The 24,559-nt window shown below is 39.9% G+C and overlaps 1 protein-coding gene across 8 annotated transcripts in view; it reads left to right on the forward strand.

The window, feature by feature from the left end:
- The window catches only part of GAPVD1 (GTPase activating protein and VPS9 domains 1), a 79,774-nt gene that overhangs the window by 50,773 nt on the left and 4,442 nt on the right, over positions 1-24,559 (forward strand). For 5 of the 8 annotated variants that reach the window (XM_075560506.1, XM_075560507.1, XM_075560509.1 and 2 more), the window contains 12 exons: positions 3,777-3,854; positions 3,975-4,348; positions 6,274-6,361; positions 7,296-7,376; positions 10,993-11,115; positions 12,698-12,827; positions 15,395-15,501; positions 15,825-15,984; positions 18,765-18,952; positions 19,496-19,709; positions 22,211-22,283; positions 24,136-24,333. In XM_075560506.1, coding sequence (XP_075416621.1) covers positions 3,777-3,854; positions 3,975-4,348; positions 6,274-6,361; positions 7,296-7,376; positions 10,993-11,115; positions 12,698-12,827; positions 15,395-15,501; positions 15,825-15,984; positions 18,765-18,952; positions 19,496-19,709; positions 22,211-22,283; positions 24,136-24,333 — 1,814 coding nt within the window. The remainder of the gene's footprint in view (positions 1-3,776; positions 3,855-3,974; positions 4,349-6,273; positions 6,362-7,295; positions 7,377-10,992; positions 11,116-12,697; positions 12,828-15,394; positions 15,502-15,824; positions 15,985-18,764; positions 18,953-19,495; positions 19,710-22,210; positions 22,284-24,135; positions 24,334-24,559) is intronic. The other 3 variants (XM_075560510.1, XM_075560512.1, XM_075560513.1) reach the window with 1 other exon arrangement.

The following is a 24,559-nucleotide window of genomic DNA, read 5'->3' on the forward strand; positions in this document are numbered from 1 at the left end:
CAGCAATCGTGGTGGGAAGGTGTGCATCATAGAATACCATTTAATAGAATAACGTGTTCTTGCTTTGAGTACGTACTTGAGTGGAGACCCAATGTCTATCTGCTGCCTTAATTCTAAACCTATAAATATATGCTCGTAGATCTTTTTCCCCACACTCTTATATAAATATATTTACATATGTACATTCCAATCTTTAGACCTCTATACATACCCTTTGTCACCTAGTTCTTTCCTCTATTTCCTTTTACTTTCCTCTTGTCCCACTATCATGTTCAGCCTTCATTTGGGTTTCAGTAATTTTTCTCAGTTACATTGCCCTTGCTGAATTCCTAGTAGGCCTCTCTCACCCTCCTTGACACAGATTTTGGATCACTTGTGGCTCCCCTGTCCCTGGGTTGGTCAGCACCCCTCCTTACCCCTGCCTCCCTGTCTCCCATGTCCCCCCCGAACCATTGGTCCCATTGTTTTCTCCTCCAGACTGTTCATCCAGCCTATCTTATCTAGATAGATCTGTTGAGATAAATATGCACCAAAAGTCAAGCCATTGCAAGATAGGCGATGAGTGAGAAGACAGCAATGACAACAAAAAAGAAAACCAATGACCCATAGAAGAATAAATTAATTAAAAGAAAAAAAATTTATAAAGAAAGAAAAACCTGTGAATAGATCAAGGTCTGATTTTTTATCTCTGACGTGTCCTTCAGTCAGGTCCGATGGGGTGCTACACTCTGGCCTGAGAGTCTGTCCTTTCTCTCGGGGGCTCCCTGTGCTTCTCCCATGGTTGCTCTGCTGCACACCGTTAGTGGCTTGCCTCGGTGTCATGGGGTCAGTCCGGGCCAGTCCTGACACTGAGACTCCAGTGTTGTACCCCTTAGGGTCCTGGGCCTGTAAGGGACGGCGTGTCTCGTAGTGGGATCAGCCATGTGGTCAACAGTGTGCATTGGCTATTCAGAGTGGGGATATCGTCGTCCTCCAGGCCTGGTGGGCCAGGATGCGCTCCACTCTCTCTTCCTCTCCCTCCATTTGCTCCTGTGGGCTCTGATCAGACATGACCCTGTCCCCTAGCTGCAGCTTTAGTGTCGTCCTCTCAAGTAAATTCTTCTAGGGGGAGGGGCAGTTGTCCACATAGCTGGTATGGGGGCCAAGCCCACAGGTCTCTCCATTGGCTCCCCTCTCCTTGCCAGCACGCCGTATTCATCTGGCACTGGCTTTAAGTCTGGTCCCTCTTTCCCTGTGGAGACACAAACAATACCCTCCCCTTGGGTGGGTCACTGGCCTATTCATACCCCTCCCACACACATCTTTTTTTTCTTTCTTTTTCCTTCCTCCCCGCTCCCTTTTTAGTTGACTCCCACATGTACCCCTGGATTTGGTCTAGCCCCTGCCATACTACCTGGACCTCATCCCTGGAGTGTTTGTATACAGTAGCTTTTATCCCTGTGCCCTTTTTGCATTTACTTTTCTGCTCTTTTATATATATATATATATATATAAACTTACTCATGTTATACTTGTCCTTTTGTACTTGACTTACTTCACAGTATAATTTCCTCCAGTTCTTCCCATGCAGCGATATGCTTCATGCATTCATCACTGCTTTTTAGTGATGCATAGTACTCCATTGTATGTATGTACCACAGGTTTGTAATCCATTCGTCTGTTGATGGAAATTTGGGTTGTTTCCAACTCCTTACGATTGTGATCTGTGCCACGATAAACATTGGAGCACAGCTATCGGGCCATGGTTTGTTTCTTGCCTCTTCTGGGTATATGCCCAGTAGGGGATTGCTGGGTCGTATGGTAGCTCGATTTCCATCTGTTTTAGAAATCGCCAAATTGATTTCCATAGTGGCTTTCCATATTTACAGGTCCACCAGCCGTGTGATGAGAGGTCCTGTCTCAGCACAGCTCCTCCAACACTTGTTGCTTTCTGATTTTTTGAATTGGGCTATCTTTGAGGGTGTTAGGTGGTATCTCATAGTTGTTTTGATTTGCATTTCTCTTAGGGCTAAAGATCAGGAACATTTTCTCATATGTTTATTCGCCATTCGGATTTCAGACTCTGAAACTTCTGTTCATGTCCTTCGCCCACCTCCTCACTGGGCAATTAGTTTTTCTCTTATTGTAAGCTTGCAAAGTATTGTAGATTTTAGTAATAAGGCCTTTGTCTGATATGTCATTGCCAAAGATGTTTTCCCAGTCAGTGGACTGACTCTCTTACTACTCTCATGGTGAATTCTTTCGATGTACACAGGTGTCTTATCTTGAGTGTATCCTACTTGTCTATTTGTGACTCCTCTGTATTTGTATCCTTCCCTATTTCTGATAGCCTATGTATTCCCTGTGCCAAGATTCTCAGGTTTGTCCCAATTCCCTCATTAATGGCCCTAATTGTTTAGGGTTGTATCTCAAAGTCTCTGATCCACCTTGAGTTTATTCTTGTGCATGGAATGAGGTAAGGGTCTTGCTTCATTTTTCTGTAGGTAGATATCCATTTTTTCCAGCACCATTTATTGAAGATGGCATCTGCTTCCTATTTAATATATTTTTTGGGCCCTTATCAAAGGTCAGTTGCCTTTATGCTGTTTTTATTTCTGGGTCTTCAGCTCTTTTTCATTGGTCTGAACATCTGTCATTATGCTAGTACCACACAGTTTTGACTACTGTGGCCCTCCCACTTTGTCTCCTTCTTGAGGAGTTCTCTGTTAATTCTGGGCTTCTTCCCTCTCCATATGAAGTTGGTAATCTGTTTTTCCAATTTTTTGAAGAAGGATGGTGGTATTCATATTGGGATAGCATTGAATTTATATAGTGCATTGGGCAGAACTGACATCTTTACTATATTGATTCTGCCAATCCACAAGCATGGGACATTCTTCCATTTGTTAAGGCACTCTTGATTTCTTTTGTAGTAGTGTTTTATAATTTTCCTCATGTAAATCTTTCATTTTTTTAGTCATGTATATCCCTAGGTATTTCCATTTGTGCTTGGCTATTGTAAAGGGTACTGCTTTTTTAATCGTCTCTTCTGTGATCTTGTCTGATGTGTGGAGCAGTCCAACAGCATTGTCTTCATTCTTATAATCATTGTTATTGAGGCTCTTTCCATTGTGTAGACATCTGTGCTTAGGGTTCACAAATAAGAATGGGTAAAACTATTGGGTCTTTCAGCATGCATCAAGACACAGACTCCACACTGCACAGGAATCTCTGTAATTTCCACTTGCAGAATTAAAAAAAATGTCATTTATTAAGCAACGAAAAGTATTAATTACATCTCAACCCTTAAATACACATCTTTTCAATATTCTATATAATAAAATGTGAAGTACCGCAACACATTTTTGTTACATTCCAAAATATAAGCTGTCTCAGGGAAATGCTTTTACAAAATTGTGTGAGTTATAAGCTGAACTAGCTGTTTGCTTCTCATGGAATACCATTTTCACTTGAAATATTGTGAAGTTTGAGAAAGTTATGACTAAAGATTTTGCTGGTTTTGGAGGCTTGACTATTTCTTGCATTAACCATAAAATTTTTAGCCATTAAAAATAATAGGAGAATGTCTAGATCATTTCAAATTGTAATTAAAATCTGTGTGTATATATTAAAAATAGAAAATGGGAATTAATCAAATTTACATTAGATTTTACATTAAGATTTCTCATCCTGGTCTGCCCCTTAAGTTCTAATTGATAAAAACAAGAAAGTAAACTGTTCAATAATGCTTTTGAACCCCATGAATTCTGAATTGTTTTCATGGTTTGATGTTTTAGGTGCCCATCCATTGACTTCGCCTCCTTCTCAATCAGAGTCTCTGCTTGCCATGTTTGATCCACTGTCTTCACATGAAGGTAAACTAGCGAACTGTATGATTTGTGTCTTCTGCATGAACAGAAGAAAAAAAATTAATACCTTTTATGTCCTTGTTGGGTTACTTTTCTCAATTTCAAAATTCTTTTTCTTTGTTCAAGGGACTTCTGCTGTGGTAAGGCCAAAGGTTCACTATGCTAGGCCATCCCATCCACCACCGGATCCCCCAATCCTGGAAGGCGCTGTGGGAGGCAATGAGGCCAGGCTGCCAAACTTTGGTTCACATGTTTTAACTCCTGCTGAAATGGAGGCATTCAAGCAAAGGCATTCTTACCCAGACAGACTAGTTCGCAGTAGGAGCTCTGACATAGTATCATCTTCTCTCCGCCGTCCCATGAGTGACCCCAGCTGGAACCGACGTCCAGGCACCGAAGAGCGAGAGCTCCCTCCAGCTGCAGCCATTGGTGCTACTACTTTGGTGGCTGCACCTCACTCATCATCTTCATCCCCGAGTAAGGACTCCTCAAGAGGAGAGGTATGGTACACAGGCCATGTGGGACAATTTGTTAATTATGGTCAACTGTAGTGTTGTAGCTGCTTAGTTTTCTTGATCTCTGGAATTAAAGTAGAACATATAAATCTAGTTTTAAAGTTGACTAATAGTCATGACTAAAGAGATTTGCCAGCCTCATATGTCCATGATCATAACCCACAGGAAACCTATGCAACTTTGATTTTATAGTAATAATATTTCACCTTTTATGATTCTTTGAGCAACTTCAGATCTAAGTTGATTTAAACCTAATGGTGTCTCTCTCATGGTGAGAGGAGGTAGCACTTTCTTTTGAAACAATCATAGAGTTACAATAAAATTGGAAGAATAGTACAAATAACTTTTTTTCCCTCCACCACTTGAGAGTAAATTTCCTATACAATGTTCTAGATTTTCCATCATCTCTGATCATAGTACAATCATCCAAATCAAGAAATTGACGTCAACACCTTGCTGTTCGTAAGTGCAGTTGAGTCTGTTCCCACTACAGTGACCCTATGTACAAAGGTTGTTCTCATGGTTTGATCAGAGCCTTGTATGTAACAGTGTCCCATCCCCACTTCTAACACTTCTCAGGCAGAGATGACTTTGTCTCTCCGCTTCGCCTCTCGACATTTGGTAGATGCAAAAATAGAAAGTCACATGAGAGATTAGTTAGGAAATAATAGTCCAGGCCCTTTGACATGCGGTCTTAATATTTTGCAATATTAAAAAGAACTTCCTGGTTGTGCCTATCTTTCAAGTCTGCTGTGAGGACTAAATGAGATCATGTATATTCTTACTCTCTGTGTTTAACATATATTTGAGTTATTATTAATATTCTTTTTTTATTATTAATACTCTTGTCACCATTTCTACTACCAGTGTTTATTTGTATTGCATTTAGCCAGTTTTTAAAATATAAATTTTATTTCTTAAAATAAGCTCCATCAAAATCAAGAGACATTTGTTATCAGTAATGCAAACCACTTAGTCCATCCTAAAAAACTGAGGGTCCAGGAAATCAAACCATTTCTATAATTTTTAAAAAACATTAACTGAGAATTTAAAAAGGGACAAAGATTAGGACCAGAACTGTAAAGTATATGCTTAATGCTTTCCCATTGAAACTCACAAAATGGCCCTTGTTTGATGAGAAGAATGAGAAAGAAGTATTTTGGTGGAGAAGGGCTGTCTGGTGAAATTATCCCAGGTGCTTTTCCACTCAAATTTTAGCTGCCTTTCTTAAAATACACATAATAAACTGATGTTATCATTCTTTAGTTCTCCAAAAAGTCAATAATACACAATGCTTTGAGCATCCCAAGAGACTGTTGCCATGGCCTTTGTTCTTTTCCAGTCTGCTTCTGCTTTGACTGGACCACCTCTCTCTCTTGGAGCCATTACCCATTAATGTAAGTGTTCATGGAGGGCCTGCCTGTGTGCGCGAGGCTCTTTGCAGGCATTGGACCTACCAAGAATAATGAGGTAGTACTTACTCTGAAGAAGTTCACTGCCTGATGCTTAAGAAGTATACTTCTCTGTTTTTAGAAGTCAGCTACATGGTAGGAAGAGCAGGTTTTATGTGCATCTCACATTTCAGTAGGATCTGAGTAAAGTGTACAGAGCAAACTGGCTCTCCACACAACAATTCGGACCTACTTAATTTCTTGTCAGGGGCCTTCCTGGGCTGTAAGGGCACTCTTCCTATTTCTGCCCCGTGTTTCACCTTCCTGTAATATTCTATCCCTTCTGAACTTCAGCCCTGAGCCAAGACTGCCCTCACAGCCTCCTATATCTCTGATGGATAGGAGTCAGTATTAATTTAAGGCAAAGAGAGTGGTCTTTGCATTTCTTAGACTAACTGAAATCTTTTTCAGAGTAATTTTATCCTGCTACCCAAATAAAGCATGAAACTTTTTCTACAGACTGAAGAACGCAAAGATAGCGACGATGAGAAATCAGACAGAAACAGACCATGGTGGAGAAAACGTTTTGTCTCTGCTATGCCTAAAGGTAATTTTATAAAAGTATTAGAATTCTGCTTTCGTAACAAGAAACAAAGTCCTAAAATCTCTTTTTCGATGTCAGTTCCTCTGTTAGGCTTGCTGGGCCTAAATTTCCCGTTGTTTTAGGGTATAAAAATGGTTCCACAGAATGGGTGGTTCCCTAAAACAGATACTAAGGCAGAACTTTAAAGTGGACAAATCTTGCTCCTTGCAGGAAGTGGTGGTAGTGGTTCCGGTAATGGGAATCATGCCAGGTCACGGTGTTTACATATTGTTTTAAAAGCTAGCCAGTCTATTAATTTCTGCAAGACAAAGGGATGTCACTAGTAACTAAGCATTGAGAAGTCATCCTTTGTATACCTGGAATAAAGTTAAGTTGTAAACATCTATGTTCAATGAGAATGCTTATACTCTAAATGTCAGTGTTTATTTTGGAAGGCAGTTGTATACAAGTGTTTGCTTTTATTTTGCGAATAGCCTGCTCTCTTGTCAGTAAATACTGAGATTTGAGTTGGCACAAAGCGCCTCTTCCTGAGGGGAGAACACATACAAGATTAAAGCTAGGGATTGCTTCACACAAGCCTCTTGGGCGCTGAGGAGCTGAGGGAGAGAGAGCTCCTTTCATGCCAGACTCAAAGCCACTTGAGGAGGAGAGAATGATGCTCGGAGTTTTGAATGTGTTGTTTTTGAGCAGAGATTAAGAGGCAATGGTTTTGATTTATTTCCATTTGATTCCTATTAAATTATTCTTGACCCTAAACCATATTTTGAAAGCTAATTTAATAACTATTGCTATGTTAAGAATTATTGCGATTGACGCTCCTTATTTCTTTCCTTTTAAACGTTTTGAGCTCCTTTCACTTAGAAATGTTGGCACACCAGTGACTTCCGAGGAGTGCAGTATGCTATATGTCACACCACTGACTTTATTTAATTTCCAGCTCCTATACCATTTAGAAAGAAAGAAAAACAAGAAAAAGACAAAGATGATCTGGGGCCTGACAGATTCTCAACACTCACAGGTTTGTAGATCCATGGACTTCCTGGCTCCTTCATTCCCAGAGCACATATTTCATAACACTTCTTTCTTGGGTGCCATAAGCGTTGCCTTTTAGAGGAGTGAGTGAGTGACTGAGTGAGTGAGTGTGTGTGTGTGTGTGTGTGAGTGAGAGTGTGTGTGCGTGTGCGTGTGTGTGTGCGCAGTGGGGAGCGTGTTCCTCATAGCTCTGTGGTTTCTGTTTGGCGGCCACAGTGAGTCTCAGTGTGCTCTTCCTGCAGACCAGCACCACCTCCTCCATCACCATTCTCATGACCATGTCTTCTGTTTATGATAAGACCCCTGATCCTGAGCCTCTAGGCATACCGTGCAGCTCCACATCTAGTGGGATGCTGACACACAGTGCCTTTAGGAAAGTCTGTGGTGATGGTTTGGGTACTATGCATGTCTTCTCTTTGGATCATTGAGTAGTTTTCTCTAATGTTGATCATAGAACTTGAAAAAAAATTTTTTCCATCTGCAGTTTGTTCTTGATTATTCAGGATCATAGTGAAATCCTGTCTTACCTAATAATTTTCTTTCTTTTTTGGCAATAGAATATTTAAATAGTTTCATTTATGAACTTCACCAATTTTTTTTCAGCTTGAGCCATTTTAACATTGCTGTCTAACTAAAGGAAAGTATAACTAGGAACTGGATTCTCATCTTACTCAGCGTTTATATTTCTGCAGCAGCTTTTTGGCACATTGAGCTAATGTTCTGAAAGGGAAGCATTTGAGAGAGACAGTGTTAATGACCCGACCTTTCGATAGCATATCTAGGGAGTTCGTTTCTCACCTCTTTTGTTCTAATCTTGTTGTAAAACATATCCTACTAAGTTTGAATGAGCAAATTATCTATAGACTGGATAGGTTTCAAAAGAACACCCTCCTCACAAAGATGAGCATAGTGCAAGTAGAATCCCATTTTAAGCTCAATCTAGCCCGATGTATTTAGGTGTATTCCTGTGTACTAACATACATTTTTGCTTTATTTCCTATGAATACCTCTCTGGAATGTAGGATATTGGACAGCAGGGCAATGTGCTTGCTGCCATGGTTTCCTGCCGAGCAGCCCAGCACCTTGCTAATCAGTGAAGCTCCTTACCTAGTCAGCAGGTGCTTGTTGCATATCTGACTCATGCCAGGCACTGTGCTAAGTGTTGTGGGTATCACGTTCAGGAACACATGACCCCTGTTCTTCAGGAACTTATAAAGTCTGATTGGAAGAGTTGGAAAGGCATTGTTTTTGACGGGGTTATTTTATGTAACCTTATTGTGTTTCTATAGAGCTCTGGTGGCACAGTGGTTATGCACTCAGCTGCTCACCAAAAGTTTCGTATGAACCCGCCAACCATTCTAAGAGAAAGGCGTAGCAGTCTGCTTCCTCAGGGTGCACAGCCTCAGAAAGCCTGTGAGGTAGTTCTCTGTTCTGCGAGCGGGATTCCCCTCAGCAACAGTGATTTTGGGTGTTTTGGACTGTGTTGTTCATGTTAAAATAACACCAAAGATAACAAAGGGAAATCCTCTCAGTGAAATGACATGTTTCTAAAGTATGGACTTGATAACTGTAGAGTCATTATGAATTATTTTTTAATTTGTGTCTGTATGTAATACCTTTTTCTTGACTCTGATGCTGAGACTAGAAGCCAATTAGAGAACAGTAAACATGGGAAAAATAATGAAATTTATTTTCTTGGTGTATGATTTAGGCAGTTTACATACCTTGCTAATAAATTACTATCCAGCCCTAATGAATTACCCATTAAAATTTTAAAATTAGTTTTAAGATGTCGAAGGAAGTTTCTTACTAGTCCATAATCCTGCCACCCTCATTTTTCATATTCTCTTCCAGTGTTTTCCTCTATCTGTACATGATTTTTTGATTGAATCAGAGTATGTGTATAATTTTTTCCATTTATCACATTATTCATAAACCCTCTCTCTATTTCTACTAGGCATAGCTTTCCCCCCACTATTTTTATTGGATTATAAAATAATCTATCCTATGAGTCTACTACATCATCAGTGTTCTCTTATGAGTATTTGGATATTTAAATTGCTTATATTTTTTTATTGTGAAAATACAGCACACAGCTTATGTGTGTGTGTGTATATATATATACATATATTTGGGATGTTTTTGTTGGTTTTAGTTATTTCTCTAGGATAACATTCACAAGACTTATTACAGAGGAATAAAGGACAGAAGCAGTATTATGGCTCTCACTATACTTTATCAGCACTTGAAACTAATAGCCAAAAAAGTGCTTCCCCTCCAAAGAGAGAAACTAATGTTAAAGTTTTTTTTTTCAACAGATAAAAGTTTTATGAGTTTATATTTTTAACAAGTTCAGAGTTTATGGGGAATACCATATCATGCACTCAAATATTATAGCCGAAAACTTAAATTACTTTGGAAATTGTTTTTCTGTGTAGTTTATTACCTTATGAGGCATGAATACCAAATTCTTGTTTCAAAGAATCAGAAGAACTTGTGGGAAAGCTATGTAAACTCTATGCTTTCTTTTCCCTCGGGTTAAACAAGAGTGACGAGAAAACCTCACTGCAGGCTTGTTGGGATCATTAGGATAGTTATCTGAGGTGCTTAGCACAGTTCCTGGTACTTGATAAGTACTTAATGTTGGCTGCTGTTAATACAATAGCTGCTATTAAAACACACATACACAATCTAGGGATTCTGACATCTCTTTAGAAGTTTTTAAAAATGGGATTCTACCAGAATGTGGATGCGTCTGCTTGGCTGAGAGCTTTCCCTGGAGTTGTCTGTGACTATGGAACTTTATGTTGTCCTGTTGATCTGTGACAACCCAGGTAATTAATGACACTGCCACTCCCCACTCCAGGAAGTAATTTTTGTTGTGTTGATTTTGTTGACAGATGTAATAGTCCTGGTCAGTAAACAGAGCTACATTTGTGATTGCCATTAGCTGCTGCTTGGTGCACCCAGGGGCATTGCCGGCTCTCTCTTGAGAGTGTCCAGATGATCTAGCGCAGCCTCGGACACAATTGCAGCACAGAAGTGCTCTATTCCAGCAGCTGCACTGCAGACAGAATGAGTATCTGCAGTTTTCAAATGTGTTCCAGAGAAATTTACAAAGGAAGAATGGAGTGAGAAATTTCAAAATTACCTTTAAAAAAGGCTTAATCCTGAATTTGAGTACTTTACATCTTGTTTTTCCCTCCTTCAGCCTGGAGATGTCTGAATCAGTGGAGTCTGCATTTGAAAATGCACTGTTGAAAGTTCTTTCGTAGAATTGCTAATAACCGTGATCCTGGTGTAAGGGCTTCAGAAGTCCATCATCCGTCCAGTCTGCACTGAGCTTTGACACTGTCATGCAGAATCCTGGCGATGACGAGAAAGTGGAGCTCCTCCTCCCAGGCTCCTGCTTTTGCAAGGCTCTAAGATCTAGAAATGGGATCCGTAGGCAGCTGCATGGTGCCTCTTAACGTTGAGATATGTGCTCTTTTTAAGTTTTACTTCCTAATCTTCCCTTGGGATTGTGCTCCTGGTGCCACACTAACACCAGCCCTAGTACAAGCCAAAGGCGGCTAATCCTTACACTCTCCTTTCTCCTGCAGATGATCCCAGCCCTAGACTCAGTGCACAAGCTCAAGTTGCTGAGGATATCCTGGACAAATACAGGAACGCGATTAAACGAACCAGCCCCAGTGAGGGAGCAATGGCAAACTATGAAAGTGCAGGTGATAATCATGATAAAGACTTGAATGGTTATCTTTTGTATCACACTGATAAAGGTAATCTGTATTTAAAATAGTCTTTAAAAGAAAGAAGAGCTAGCGGACTCTGTATTTCAAATCAAACCAAATAAAATTTAGTTGATGTCAGCTCTCTACACTAGATGTAGGTGCGTGCAAGCGTTCAAACCAGATGTTCAAATGCCTCAGTCGTCATCCATCCCGTGAGTCTGGGGCGACTGACTGAGGGGACGTTGGGACATAGAGGGTTTTCCCCCACTGTCTGCCAAAGTGTAACTATCTTGTTTCGTACACTCAGTATACAAATGAACACAGACTCTTAGGACAGGTTATGCACTGTTGTTCAGTACCTAATTTTAGAGAATTCTGCTTTCTTCATAGTGGAATGTTGAATAGTTGGTTAGAAAGAAGGGTATAGTCATTAAGGTAAATTAAGTAGAAAACAAAAGCATATAAAAGTATAAGTAGTATACTATATGTATACTCTATGCATGAATACTACTGTGTATAAGTAGTATACTCTGCATGAATGTGCATGGAGTATCCCTTGGAAGACCCCATAAGGAATGGGGGAGACACAAGGTAGGGGAGACAGGGGAGTTGCTATCAAAGAGTTCAAGAAGAAGAAAGTGTATTGAAAATAATGATGACAGCAATTGTACAATTAGGCTTGATTTAATGGAACTATGGAAATAATATCTGTGAGAGCTCCTAATAAAATATGAGAAAGGAAGAAACATAGTCATAGGAGTTGACTCTGATGGGGACTCCTTGGGATAAAACAGGAGGGACCCAGGGAAAAAGAGAACTTTCCTCTCCATACCTCTGATTCTCTTGAAGTCTAAAATACTAAAAAAAAATTGTAAGAATAATACAATAAAGATCCCTTTATAGCTACTTCCCATACTTAATACTTTCTTAAAGCTTCAAAATTAAATGGTTATTTAAGAATCAGAAATATATTTTCCTATATAACCATAATATCTTTACTACCTTTTGATTCTATGTGTGTATTACTTTTACATAATTGATTAATTAAAAACTTAACAATTCGGGACCCGTCAGTCGACCTTTGCTGCTTTGGTGTCCCTGGCTCGTTGACAGGTATAGCAAGAGCCCTTGTCAGAAGAATCAGGACACCCGAGTGCTGTTCTACCCTAGTAACTTGCTAACCTAGGAATTGAAAGCAAGTCCTTTTCTAACTGGGTGTAATTCCATGTCTATAAAATGAGTTAGAAAAATAATTTTTGAGGTCCTTTTTAATTCTGAGTTGAGTAATTCTGGTTATAGAATATTAATTTTATTTTATTGATACAGACTTTAATTGCTTTGATCTAGCATTGCTTTAAGAAGCAAACAATTTTTCTTCTCAGAATAATTATCTCTTTATTGTTGCTGTTGATAATGTAAACACATTTAAGTGCTTGCAGGTTTTTTTATTTGTTTGTTTGTTTACCTGTTATTCTATAATATAGTTTTAACTTGTGGTTAAGTTGATTTGAATGTTTACTGGTGGCTGAATAGTCCAGTGATACCTGGCTCTCCTTTGGGGGCATGATTTGTTTAGAAGTGATGGGTGATGGTGAAAGTGCACATGATTCTCCTCGTGATGAAGCTCTGCAGAACATCTCAGCTGATGATCTCCCAGACTCTGCGAGCCAAGCAGCCCACCCTCAGGATTCAGCTTTCTCTTACAGGTATAGTTCTTCTAGGATTTACAGACTGTACATGGGTTTGGATTTTCACTACTGCTGCAGTCACTTCAAGTGATTGATTCATTCACTTAATAAATGTGTAGGCAGCAGGAAGGTAAACATGAAATGCCTTCTTTTGAAAACAAGCTTTAGGTGTGAGTGTCATCTGTCAGGTTTAGCGTGGAGCTAATAAACGTACATGCCTACAGGGGCCACGTGAGTCATTAAATGAAGTAAGTGGCAAGGCTTTGCTCATCCAAAGCTACCAGCAGGAGTGAAAACTGTCAGAGGAGAACTAAGGTGATTCGGAGACACATTCTTGACTCATCCACTGTCTCTAGTAAACTACAGGAGCCCTCTCAGCTTGTCATTCCTCCCATGCCCAGGGCATGCCTTTCTGTCCTTAACAAGGCTTGAGAAGGAAACGGACTCTAGGAGCCTTTGTTTCATAGGAAACCAAACAACTTCACTTTAAGAAATAACACCGTAATTCCTTGTGGCTATACCCAACCTTTTCTCTGTCTCTGCTGCTCTTAAGGTCTTTGTTATTTATAGGTATTTTCAAACATGTATAAAAATGGAAGAGTACAATGAACCATATATGTCATACTTAACATATCTCCCCATATTATTTTAACGCAAACTCCAGACATCATGTTACATGATTCATTTACATGTATTATAAATCTTTGCATTTTTTTTCTATAGTAAAGTTAGTGGGGATGAGAGAAAGCATCTTTGTTTTCCAACTATGACTGGTAGCCGTTTGCTAAACTCACCAGCTCACTTTATCATCGTATGTTTTATAAGAACCTTTGCAAAGTGGATGGATGTTATATGTGATCAGCTTGGCTTCTAAATTACTCTTACTTATAAACCAATAGGGAAAGATTTTGAGCCGGTCAGATTAGGTAGACAGTGTGCCTTTTTGCAAAGGAAGAGTGAACTCTGCCCTGTTCTCTAAGACATTAGGTTCCTTCCTGTAAATGGTGGACTTGGGCATCTAAAGAAGCTGTAGTTGATGGTCCACAGCACCAGAAAGGCCGCATGTGTAGTGGACTAAAGCCTCCATTGTTCTCAGGAGAAGAACTGCCGTGTTGGAAGAAATCATCTGGGTTTTTTTTTTCTTATATAGGATTGTGTAAATATATATTTTTAAATCATTTTATTGGGGGCTTGTACAGCTCTTTTCACAATCCACACACATCCATTTTGTCAAGCACATTTGTACATTTGTTGCCCTCATCATTATTAAAACATTAGTATCAGCTCCTCATTTTTTCCCACTCCCTCCCCACTGCACCCTCCCTCATGAACCCTTGATAATTTATAAATTATTATTGTCCTATCTTACACTGTCCGATGTCTCCCTTCACCCACTTTTCTGTTGCTTGTCCCCAAGGGAGGAGGTTATATGTAGATCCTTGTAATCGTTTCCCCTTTCCAACTCATCCTCCCTCTACCCTCCCAGTATCACCACTCACACCACTGGTCTTGAAGGGATCACCTGCCCTTGATTTCCTGTGTTTGCAGTTCCTATTTGTACCAGTGTATATCCTCTGGTCTAGCCAGATTTGTAAAGTAGAATTGGGATCATGAGAGTAGTGGTGGTGGGGTTGGTGAGAGGAGGAAGCATTAAAGAACTAGAGGAAAGTTTTATGTTTCATCGTGCTACCCTGCACCCTGACTGGCTCGTCTCCTCCATGTGACCCTTCTGTAAGGGGGTGTCCCGTGGCATACAGATGTGTCTTGGGTCCCCAATCTGCACTCCCCTTCATTCACAATGATTTGATTTTTTGTTCTGATGATGTCTTATACCTGATCCCTTCGACATCTCGTAATCACACAGGCTGGTGTGCTTCTTCCATGTGGGCTTTGTTGCTTCGCAGCTAGATGGCTGCTTGTTTACCTTCAAGTCTTTAAGACCCTAGATGCTATATCTTTAGCAAGGCTCCATCAGCTTTGGAAGAAAACATCTTATGAATGTCTGTCACACCACCAGTAGATACCATTGAGGAGATAATTCACCCACACAGTGTGGGTAGTTAAAACTTAGAGGGGAACAGGTTTGGGTTTAACACAAAAACTTGCAAGCAGTAACACAACAGAAAAGACTTATTGTCAGGTGCCCAGCTTGTCTGCTGACAGGTCAATATTTCTCAAGGGATGTGGTACAAAAGATTCTATTTTTTTCTTTGGTGATGGTGCATCTGATGACTTCTATGGTCTCTTCCAATTGTTACGTAATAGACTTTAATGATTCTTGTCATATATCTAGCATAGAGGTCAGCATATCATAGAACTTCAGAAAGGTTTTGCAACTTGACTAGTACTGGGTCTTCCCCAAAACGATCTCTACTCAGAGCCTTTTAGAACCTTGCTTACAGTAACTAGAAATACTGTTCCTTTAAGTGAGATGTCCGTAAGTTAAAAATTCTGTTCGTTCCCGGGGTGTAGCATATTATATAATAAATGTAGTTTTAAAATGTAGCCTTATCTGGATAAGGACATGAATGAATTTGCTAACATTGTTAGATTTTATAATATATTTTATAAATCTCATTCTTCAGAGATGCAAAAAAGAAACTGAGGCTTGCACTTTGTTCTGCGGACTCGGTTGCTTTCCCAGTGCTAACTCATTCACGGAATGGTTTGCCGGACCACACAGACCCAGAAGGTACATTGCTGCTTGACAATTTATATGTTCTTATATGTATAGGTTAAGCCATATGAAATTGTCAGTACTTGACCACATGTAGTCTGTACAGTAAATCTATATGGTTCGGTCATGCATTTATATTAGCATCACCTAAGGACACTTTGAGTATTGCTGGTTCATTAATTGGTTCTGTGATTGAATCGTCCTGTAAATGGGAGTGGTCATATAGCTAATGGTTCTGACAATGAGCATTTAGAACTGTAAGCTGTAACGTACAGCCTTGTTAGACCATGGAAACCCTCAACAGTTAACAGGTTTCTTCTTGTTTTTTGCTTGTTTAGACAATGAAATTGTATGTTTTTTAAAAGTTCAAATAGCTGAAGCAATCAATTTACAAGATAAAAACTTAATGGCACAACTTCAAGAAACCATGCGGTGTGTGTGCCGCTTTGATAATAGGACGTGTAGGAAACTGCTGGCATCGATTGCTGAGGACTACAGGTAATTGACTCCATCCGGGCTATCCTTAGACCTAAATTGGTTGTTTTTATATCTTCATCATTATTGAAGAAAGGAATCTAGGCTTACTAGAGAGTGGTTGGCAATGTTTACCTGAATATAGATTTCCAAGGGACACATTTGTTTGGTTGTTTAGTGTAAAAATGTAGTTATAAATTAGCTGCTCTTTGTAATAGAGTAATGAAGCTGTACTAAAGCAGCTTCAGCAAGGGGGCAGGTCTGTGTGCTGTGAGGCCCAGAGAGGCTAAGATAGGCTTTTTTCAGGAGTGATTGGAGAGACCTGGACCAGAGAGTCAGATGTAGGTGAGGAATGGCTTCCCTTTGTGGTCTTTGCAAACGGTTATATGGGGAGAAACTGACCGAGATACTTAGGGAGTCAAGAGGTGTCACAGAGCACGAATGCTGCGATGGTGGTTGTTTAGATGACCAGCAAGTTATCAGTGCTGAGTGTTTAGGGACTTAGTGGCATACTAATCCAGGTTTTGCTCAGTCATCTTTTGTAGCAGCCGTTGTCCTGGTAGGGGAGATTGTGCTCCATTATAAAATAGATTGTCTATGCAAAGGGGCTTAGAAACATTTGGTGAGTTAGGCCGCTAAGTGGTCAACTTATTAGATAATATTCTTCACAATCATGCAAGATGATTCCATTTCTAGAGCTGGCAGCCTGATTTAATCTCGTGGAAAATTACTGTATATACTCGAATATAAGCCAAGATACCTAATTATTACCTGGGAAACTAGAAAAACTGATTGACTCGAGAATAAGCCTAGGGTGGAAAATGCAGAAGCTATTGGTGAGTTTCAATCATCAAAACAAATGAAAATAAAATTACTAAAAATTGAGACATCAGTGGGGTAATGTATTTAAATATTTATTTTAAATAAAAAAACATAAATAAAAGGACAAGTCATTTAACATTAGTAAACCAGCACAGTAAGTGGAAAATAGGTTCAACAAAAACAATAAGGTATCAGCAATGATACCTTAAGAGTACTATTCCCTGAGCTCAATCGGCAACCAAGCTAAAATGTAAAGAGTTACAATCCTTCAAAACTGGATTCCTCATCATCATCCGTATCCCAATGCAGAGCTTCAGCTGGTGTGAGGTCATCATAGACGCTGTCATCACCATCACTGCTGTCATTTTCATACAAAGCGCAGTCTTCACTGCCATCCATAGCATTACTAATACTACATTTCTGGAAGGCACGTCGCACCATGTCTTCTGGAATGTCTTCCCATACATCTTGAACCCACTTTGCTATTAACTCTATGTCAGGCTTCATGAGATTTCCTCCTTTTGTTAGTCGGCTTGACCAGGTGACATCCATTCATGCCACATCCTTCACACACGGTCTTTAAAAGGCTTATGCAAAGATACATCCAGAGGCTGCAGTACAGATGTAAGCCCACCTGGAATAACGGACAAAGTAACTTTACTAGATTTTGCCTAATTTTTTTTATGTCATCTGATAGGTGGGTTCTGGACATATCCCAAACAAGTAACGATGGCTTTTTCTTTAAGGCTGCACCTCGTCATCGGTTCCAAATTTCTTCCAGCCATTTTTTTGTTCCATCTTTATCCAGCCTTTAACATGTGCATGCCAGTAATTCTTGGTGGGAAATTGATCTTTTTAGGCAAGGTCTTTCTTTTAAAAAACAATGACAGGACACAGCTTAGTTCCATTAGCGAAACATGATAGAACAACTGTCAAGTTTTTGTTTTTTTCACTTTCTGAGGTTTTGAGAAAAATGTTTTTTTCATTTTCTGTGGTTTTGAGAAAAATGTTTTTTTCTCCTAAACTTGCCACAGTACTGTTGCTTGGAAGATCAAAAGTCATGGCAGTTTCATCCATATTCCCAATATCTGTCAGGTCATAATTATAAATCCTTCTTTGTTTTATAACAAATGACTGACTGGTATGACATAATTTTTTTCTTCAAGTTCTTGTGGCAATTTCTGGGAAATCTGTTCTTTGTCTCAAACGTAGACCAAACCTATTCATGAAGCGGGTACACCATCCTGCTGATGCAGCAAATTTTTCAATGCCTGGTGCTTTATATTTGTCATCCTTAGCCATTTGCAGAGCATGTATGCGGATTCCCATGCGTGTTACGCAGTAACCATTTTGATGACACTCCATAACCCACTTATGCAATTCACTCTCTAGAGCCCCATAAAAAGACTTTAAACCACGACGAGCTTTTCTCGCTGTTGGAATCTATTCCAAGTCAGCCTTCATTTTCCGCCACTCCCTCACTTGCTTTTCATCAACACAGAATTCCCTACTTGCAATACTGTTATTGCTCTCTTCTGCTCTTGACACAACCTTCATTTTGAAACCAGCCTCATATGACTGACATTTTTGAGCACAGTCACATCCTTACCAATTCAGCTGCCTTCGTAAGTGAATCACTACAGGTGCGTCTACGAATTGGAGCCGTCCACGTCATAGGACGACTCTGATTGGTTAGATGTGAGTAAACAAACATTCAAAGCCCTGCAGTGTCAGCGGGGCTTTGAATGAACAGCGGAGAACCGGCAATCACCCGCGAGATGTTACACCTCGCTGGGGTACCACTGACCTGTGTATAAGCCGAACCCCAGTTTTTCAGCACATTTTTTTGTGCTGAAAAACTCAGCTTATACACGAGTTTATACGGTAAGTGCAGCCTGAAATGCCAAGTTTTTAAAAGCAAAGTTTATGAAATAATTTTCCCAAGAAAATGTCTTTCAAAGTCTACCCGCCCACCCCTTTAGGAAAAGGACCCCATATATTGCTTATCTGACTCGCTGTCGACAAGGACTGCAGACCACCCAGGCTCACCTGGAAAGACTGCTGCAAAGAGTTTTGCGGGACAAGGAGGTGGCCAATCGATATTTTACTACTGTCTGTGTGAGGTTGCTGCTTGAGAGCAAAGAAAAGAAGATTAGAGAATTCATTCAAGGTAACCAAGTGCCTCTTCAGCCATGTATTGAAAAGATTGTAGAAATTTCTGTTTGAACTTACACACCTTAGAGCATCTTCTAAAATGCCCAGTTATTTTATGGGTTCATAATAATTAAACTTTGATGTTAAACATTATCCTGAATTGACTATCCAGTTAAAAATGCAGAAATTGGTAAAATTTTAGGTCTATGATTTTTTTTCTCACTTAAATATTTTAGGAGGGGCAGCAAGGGGGAAATATTATTTTTGTAACAAATCCTTTCTCTTCAATTTTTGCATATATTTCTAATTTTTGTTTGTTTAATGATTTGGCTGCATATGCTTTTTTATGCACAAACAATAATTAATAATTTATGTATAGCAGTGTATATTACTCATGAATAAATACATTGACCGTGCATCTTCTCTTAGAATAAACCAAATCCATATATATAGTGGCTTTAAAATTATGGTATCTACCTAACTGTAGTGATTAAAATTATTTTTATAACTTAATTTTATTCAGCTAACTTACTTAAAATTTTATGATTTTGCACTGGAGACTTTCAGAAACTCACAGCAGCTGATGATAAAACTGCTCAGGTCGAAGACTTTCTGCAGTTTCTTTACGGTGCGATGGCTCAGGACGTCATATGGCAGAATGCCAGTGAAGAGCAGCTTCAGGACGCTCAGCTGGCCATTGAGCGTAGTGTGATGAATCGGATTTTCAAGCTTGCTTTCTACCCTAATCAGGATGGGGACATACTTCGTGACCAGTGAGTGCTGCTTTATTCAGTGCTCCTGTTGCAGCTCCGAGTTTTAGGCAAGCTACACAGGAGAGTATCTGATACTGAAAGGGAATGCACCAGTTATTTTCTGCCATCAGACTGACAAAAGTGATACACCCCTTTCTCCCAGAAATGTGGGGAATTCGACTTAAAGGGAAATAAACCAGTAAGACCTTTTGGGAAGGCACGGCTTTTAAAAACTCTGTCTAAAGTGATCTTGTCTTCCCTTCTTCATGTGATTAGTTTTTATCCTTCCTATCTTGATTCATGCATCACTTACCGAATATACTCAAGTATAAGCCAGCCTGAATATCAGCCGAGGCACCTAATTTTACCACAAAAACTTCATTAAAAATGTGCTGAAAAAATTTGGCTTATTCATGAGTATGTATGGTAGTTAGGGAAACTTCCTTACCCTTTTTTATTTTGCTCCCTTCTGTACCTTTTTGATCAAATGAAATCTCTTGTTAACAGCTGTCAGGTCCGTGTTCCTTTGTTAGTGCGTGCCATGGTTACAGTTGTACACATACTTCAGTCACAGTTTCCCAAGCCAGCCTTGCTGATGTTTTCAGTCAGATAGTCCTTTATTGCGGGGGGCTTTCTTGGACATTGAAGGATAATTACACTAGATGCAGTAATGCCTTCTCCCCAAATTGTGACAACCCAAAATGCCTCCAGACATTGCCATTGTCCTCTGGGGACAAGCTCATCCCTGTTCTTGAGAACTAGTAGTTTGTGTGAGCATTTTTTTGCATCTTGACAGCTAATACAAGGATAATTTAAAGTATTGCCACAAAATCATGGACACTCTTATACTTCAAATTATCCAAATGTGAAGCTCTGGTTTCTTACTTGGGTCTATCCATTCAGAAGGTGGTGTTTTCATCTCTTACCCGCCCTCAAAGAATTCCGAGCTTTTCCCGTTACGCCACATCAAAGCGATAGTTTTAGCGTTCTCCAGGGGCCCAAATCATGTTTCTTAAATTTGGGGGAGCAAAAAAGAAATCTGAAGGGGTAATATCAGGATGGATGGGGGTAAGGCTTCCTAATGAAATCCTTGTAGGACAGCCCTCGATGCCCTCAAAGAATTAGTTACATGGTTGTGATGGGAAAAAAATTCTTCAGTGCAATTTTCTTACCTTTTTCTCACCAATGTAATTTTAAATTGCTGAAAGCTTTTTCACAATGTTTCCATATTATCCTGTGTCCTTTGAGGGAATCTATTAAGATGACTCCTTTGTGGCCCCCAAACAGTCACCCTAACCTGAGCTGGCTTGTTACGTGGATTTAAACGTCCCAGATTACCTAGGAAGCCTTTTTTTTAAATAGGAACTTTTTTTGAAGGCACCCTAAGGAAACTTAGGCAAGTCTATTACTAAGAGAATTTGTCTGCTCCGATTCACTGATCACAGAGACATGTTGTGCATGTATAAACTGGAATCCTTTGGACATACTGTCACAATGCTTATTAATATATAGTAATAAGTCATTTATGTTTTACTCTAAGAAATATCTAGAATAATATGCCAATTATATCTTAATAAGGAAGTGGTTTTGTTTCAACCCTAAGGAGCTTTGGTGGCATAGTGGTTACACATTGGGTCTTGAAACTGTGTCAGCAGTTTGAAACCATCAGTCGCTCATTGAGAGAGAGAGGAGCCTTCTCCCATAAAAAGTTAGCAGTCTTGTAAACTCACAGGGCCAGTTCTACTCTGCCTTTAGGGTCACTGTGAGTTGGAATCAACTTCATGGCAGTGAGTTAGGCCAGGTGGGCCACTTACACTGCACTTCCTGAGAAGAGCAGCCTTGAAGTCGGCTATTCCCGCCTCCGGAGCCCTGGTGGCGTACGTGGGGAGCGACTTACTACACGTCAGCAGTTTAAGCCCACCCTTTGTAGGACCTCCATGAGTTCTGAGCTGTGTGGAGTTTACTTGTCATTTTTTTGGTTTTTCCCCGCTATGGCATTTCTGTGGGTTTTGTAGAGTTGGAGAGTCAAGGTGTTCTGGAAGTCAGGAAGTCCAGCTTAGCCTCTGCTACTGACCCCTTTGTGGTCTTAGGCAAATTCCTCTGCTTTTTCAGCATGAGTATTTTCACGTATAAAATCATCAGGTGGATGTTTTCAAGAGTTCCTTTTCCCATTTGAGATATTTGGTTTCTGGCTTTTGATTCCTCTGTTTCCTCTCTGCTTATTTATTAAATAAATAGTGTGCCTAAGGACTGGGCTAAGGATTCTACTGATTTCCCATTTGGAATATGTCTCGTCACGGAAAGTAGACGACCCTACCTCCCCATGCCTCTTGGTGCCCTCAGCATTTCTAAGTAGGTCATAAGTATGAGACTTCTCTAACACGTACAGCATACATACAGTCTCAACTATAATTGTAGCTTGTACTTATAAATAAATCTAAAATGATTTTAATGTTTTGAAAAAAACATTTTTCTGTACCTGAAATGTATATTTATTTGTGTGTGTGTGTGGTTGCTTTCAGAGTCCTTCATGAACATATTCAGAGATTGTCTAAAGTAGTGACTGCAAACCACAGAGCTCTTCAGATACCAGAGGTAATTCGAGTTTATATAACCTGGTGATATTATTAACTGAAAGTTACGTGGTTTACCATATATTTCCAAGTTTTCAAGGAATTAAAGTAAAAATTTTTTTAAAGCTTACCTCAGCAGACTCATGTTGTACTTGTCCTTTTGTCTTGACTTACTTTGCTTAGCATGATTTCCTCCAGTGCTTCCCATGCAGCGATGTACTTCATGCGTTCATCACTGCTTTTTAGCGATTAGTAGTACTCCATTGTATGTATGTACCACAGCTTTTTAATCCACTCGTCAGTTGATGGAAATTTGAGTTGCTTCCAACTCCTTGCAATTGTGAACTGTGCTGCAATGAACATTGGAGCACAGATGTCTGGCCTTGGTTTGTTTCTTGCCTCTTCTGGGTATATGCCCAGTAGGGGGATTGCTGGGTTGTATAATAACTCGAATTCCATCTGTTCTAGATAATGCCAGATCAATTTCCATAGTGGCTGTACACACTTACAAGTCCACCAGCAGTGGATGAGAGGTCCTGTCCCCCACAACCCCTCCAACACTTGTTGCTTTCTGATTTTTTGAATTGGGCTACCTTTGAGGGTGTTAAGTGATACCTCATTGTTGTTTTGATTTGCATTTCTCTTATAGCTAAAGATCGGGAACATTTTCTCATATGTTTATTGGCCATTCTGATTTCTGCCCCTGTGAAACTTCTGTTCAGGTCCTTTGCCCACCTCCTCAGTGGGCAATTAGTTTTTCTCTTCTTGGAAGCTAGCAGAGTATTATAGATTTTAGTAATAAGGCCTTTGTCTGGTGTGTCATTATTAAAAATGTTTTCCCAGTCGGTGGACTCTCATTACTTTCTTGGTGAATTCTTTCAATGTACACAGGTGTTTTATCTTCAATATAATCCCATTTGTCAATTTGTGCCTCCTTTGGGTTGTGTCCTTCCCTATTTCAGATAGTCTATGTAGTCCCTATGTCAAAGTTCTAAAGTTGGTCCCAATTCCCTCATTGATGGCCCTAAAAGTTTGGGGTTTAAACTTCAAGGTCTGTGATCCACCTTGAGTTTATTCTTGTGCATGGAGTGAGATATAAGGGTCTTGCTTCATTTTTCTGCAGCAATACTTGTTAAAGAGGCCATCTGCTTCCCATTGGATATTTTTTGGGCCCTCTAAATTAAAATTTTAAAACACCATTTGTAATAGATGTAATTCACTCTAGCCATAGAATTCCTTCAGCTGAACTTTCCTGTCCTGAAGAGGGTCCTCGGTAGTGGACGAGCATCGAGGCATCCTGCCCCTGAAGCTGCTCTGAATACAGGCAGCTCTGTACTGGTGCTTTTGTCGTGGGGATTTTGTGGAGACTTCCCGTTTGAAGAAGGGTCCTGTGGCACTCCACGGAGGGTGAAGACCACGGTCACAGAGACAGAACCAGACCTCTCAGGGGGATTAAAAATGCCTTCTTTTGTCACTGATACCCTCACACTTGTAACGCTAACATACAGAAGAAGGAAATTTCAAGTATTTGAGCCTTTTGGATTCATTAAAATTTTCAAAGAACCTTATTTTAGCTGTTTCAGCTTGTCTGTGTTTTTAGAGTCAGCCACTAAATAAAAAGTTGCATTCTTTTCTATTCAAGAAAGATTGGTTTGAAATTTCATGACCTCTAGGTTCTCTTTTAATATAGTCTCTTTCTCTATTAAGGATATTTGGATTGCTTTTTTTTTAATGCAAAATAAATTATAGTTAGGGAATTGTTCAGTTTGTGGTGAAGTGGGGAGAACTGCAGCATGATGCTCCTAGAGAAAGGGAAAGGCAGCCGCCTGCCATGGAGAGTGAAGAATTGAATGTCTGTTTGTGGTCTCGAGTAGGTCTATCTCCGGGAGGCACCGTGGCCATCTGCACAATCAGAAATCAGGACCATAAGTGCTTACAAAACCCCCAGGGACAAAGTGCAGTGCATCCTGAGAATGTGCTCTACTATCATGAACCTCCTGAGCTTGGCCAATGAAGACTCTGTCCCTGGAGCAGATGACTTCGTCCCTGTTTTGGTATTTGTGTTGATAAAGGTGGGTCCCTTACTTGGCATTCTGAGCAGGGTGGTGCAAGGGCTTCATAACCTATTAGAGACCTTGGCTCTTTGCCAGCCTTCAAGCTCTCAGGTTCACCATATATTCTTACTAATTCTTTTTTCTCAATTTAATTATTTTTAGAGCAGTTCTTAATGTTTGCAGTATTTCTGCAACCTCAACTCTTAAATTAGAACCCTAGATGATGGGTTTGTGATTTGCTGTC

The sequence above is a fragment of the Tenrec ecaudatus genome, chromosome 10 (genome assembly GCF_050624435.1).
Source record: "Tenrec ecaudatus isolate mTenEca1 chromosome 10, mTenEca1.hap1, whole genome shotgun sequence".
In the NCBI taxonomy this organism is placed as follows: domain Eukaryota; kingdom Metazoa; phylum Chordata; class Mammalia; order Afrosoricida; family Tenrecidae; genus Tenrec; species Tenrec ecaudatus.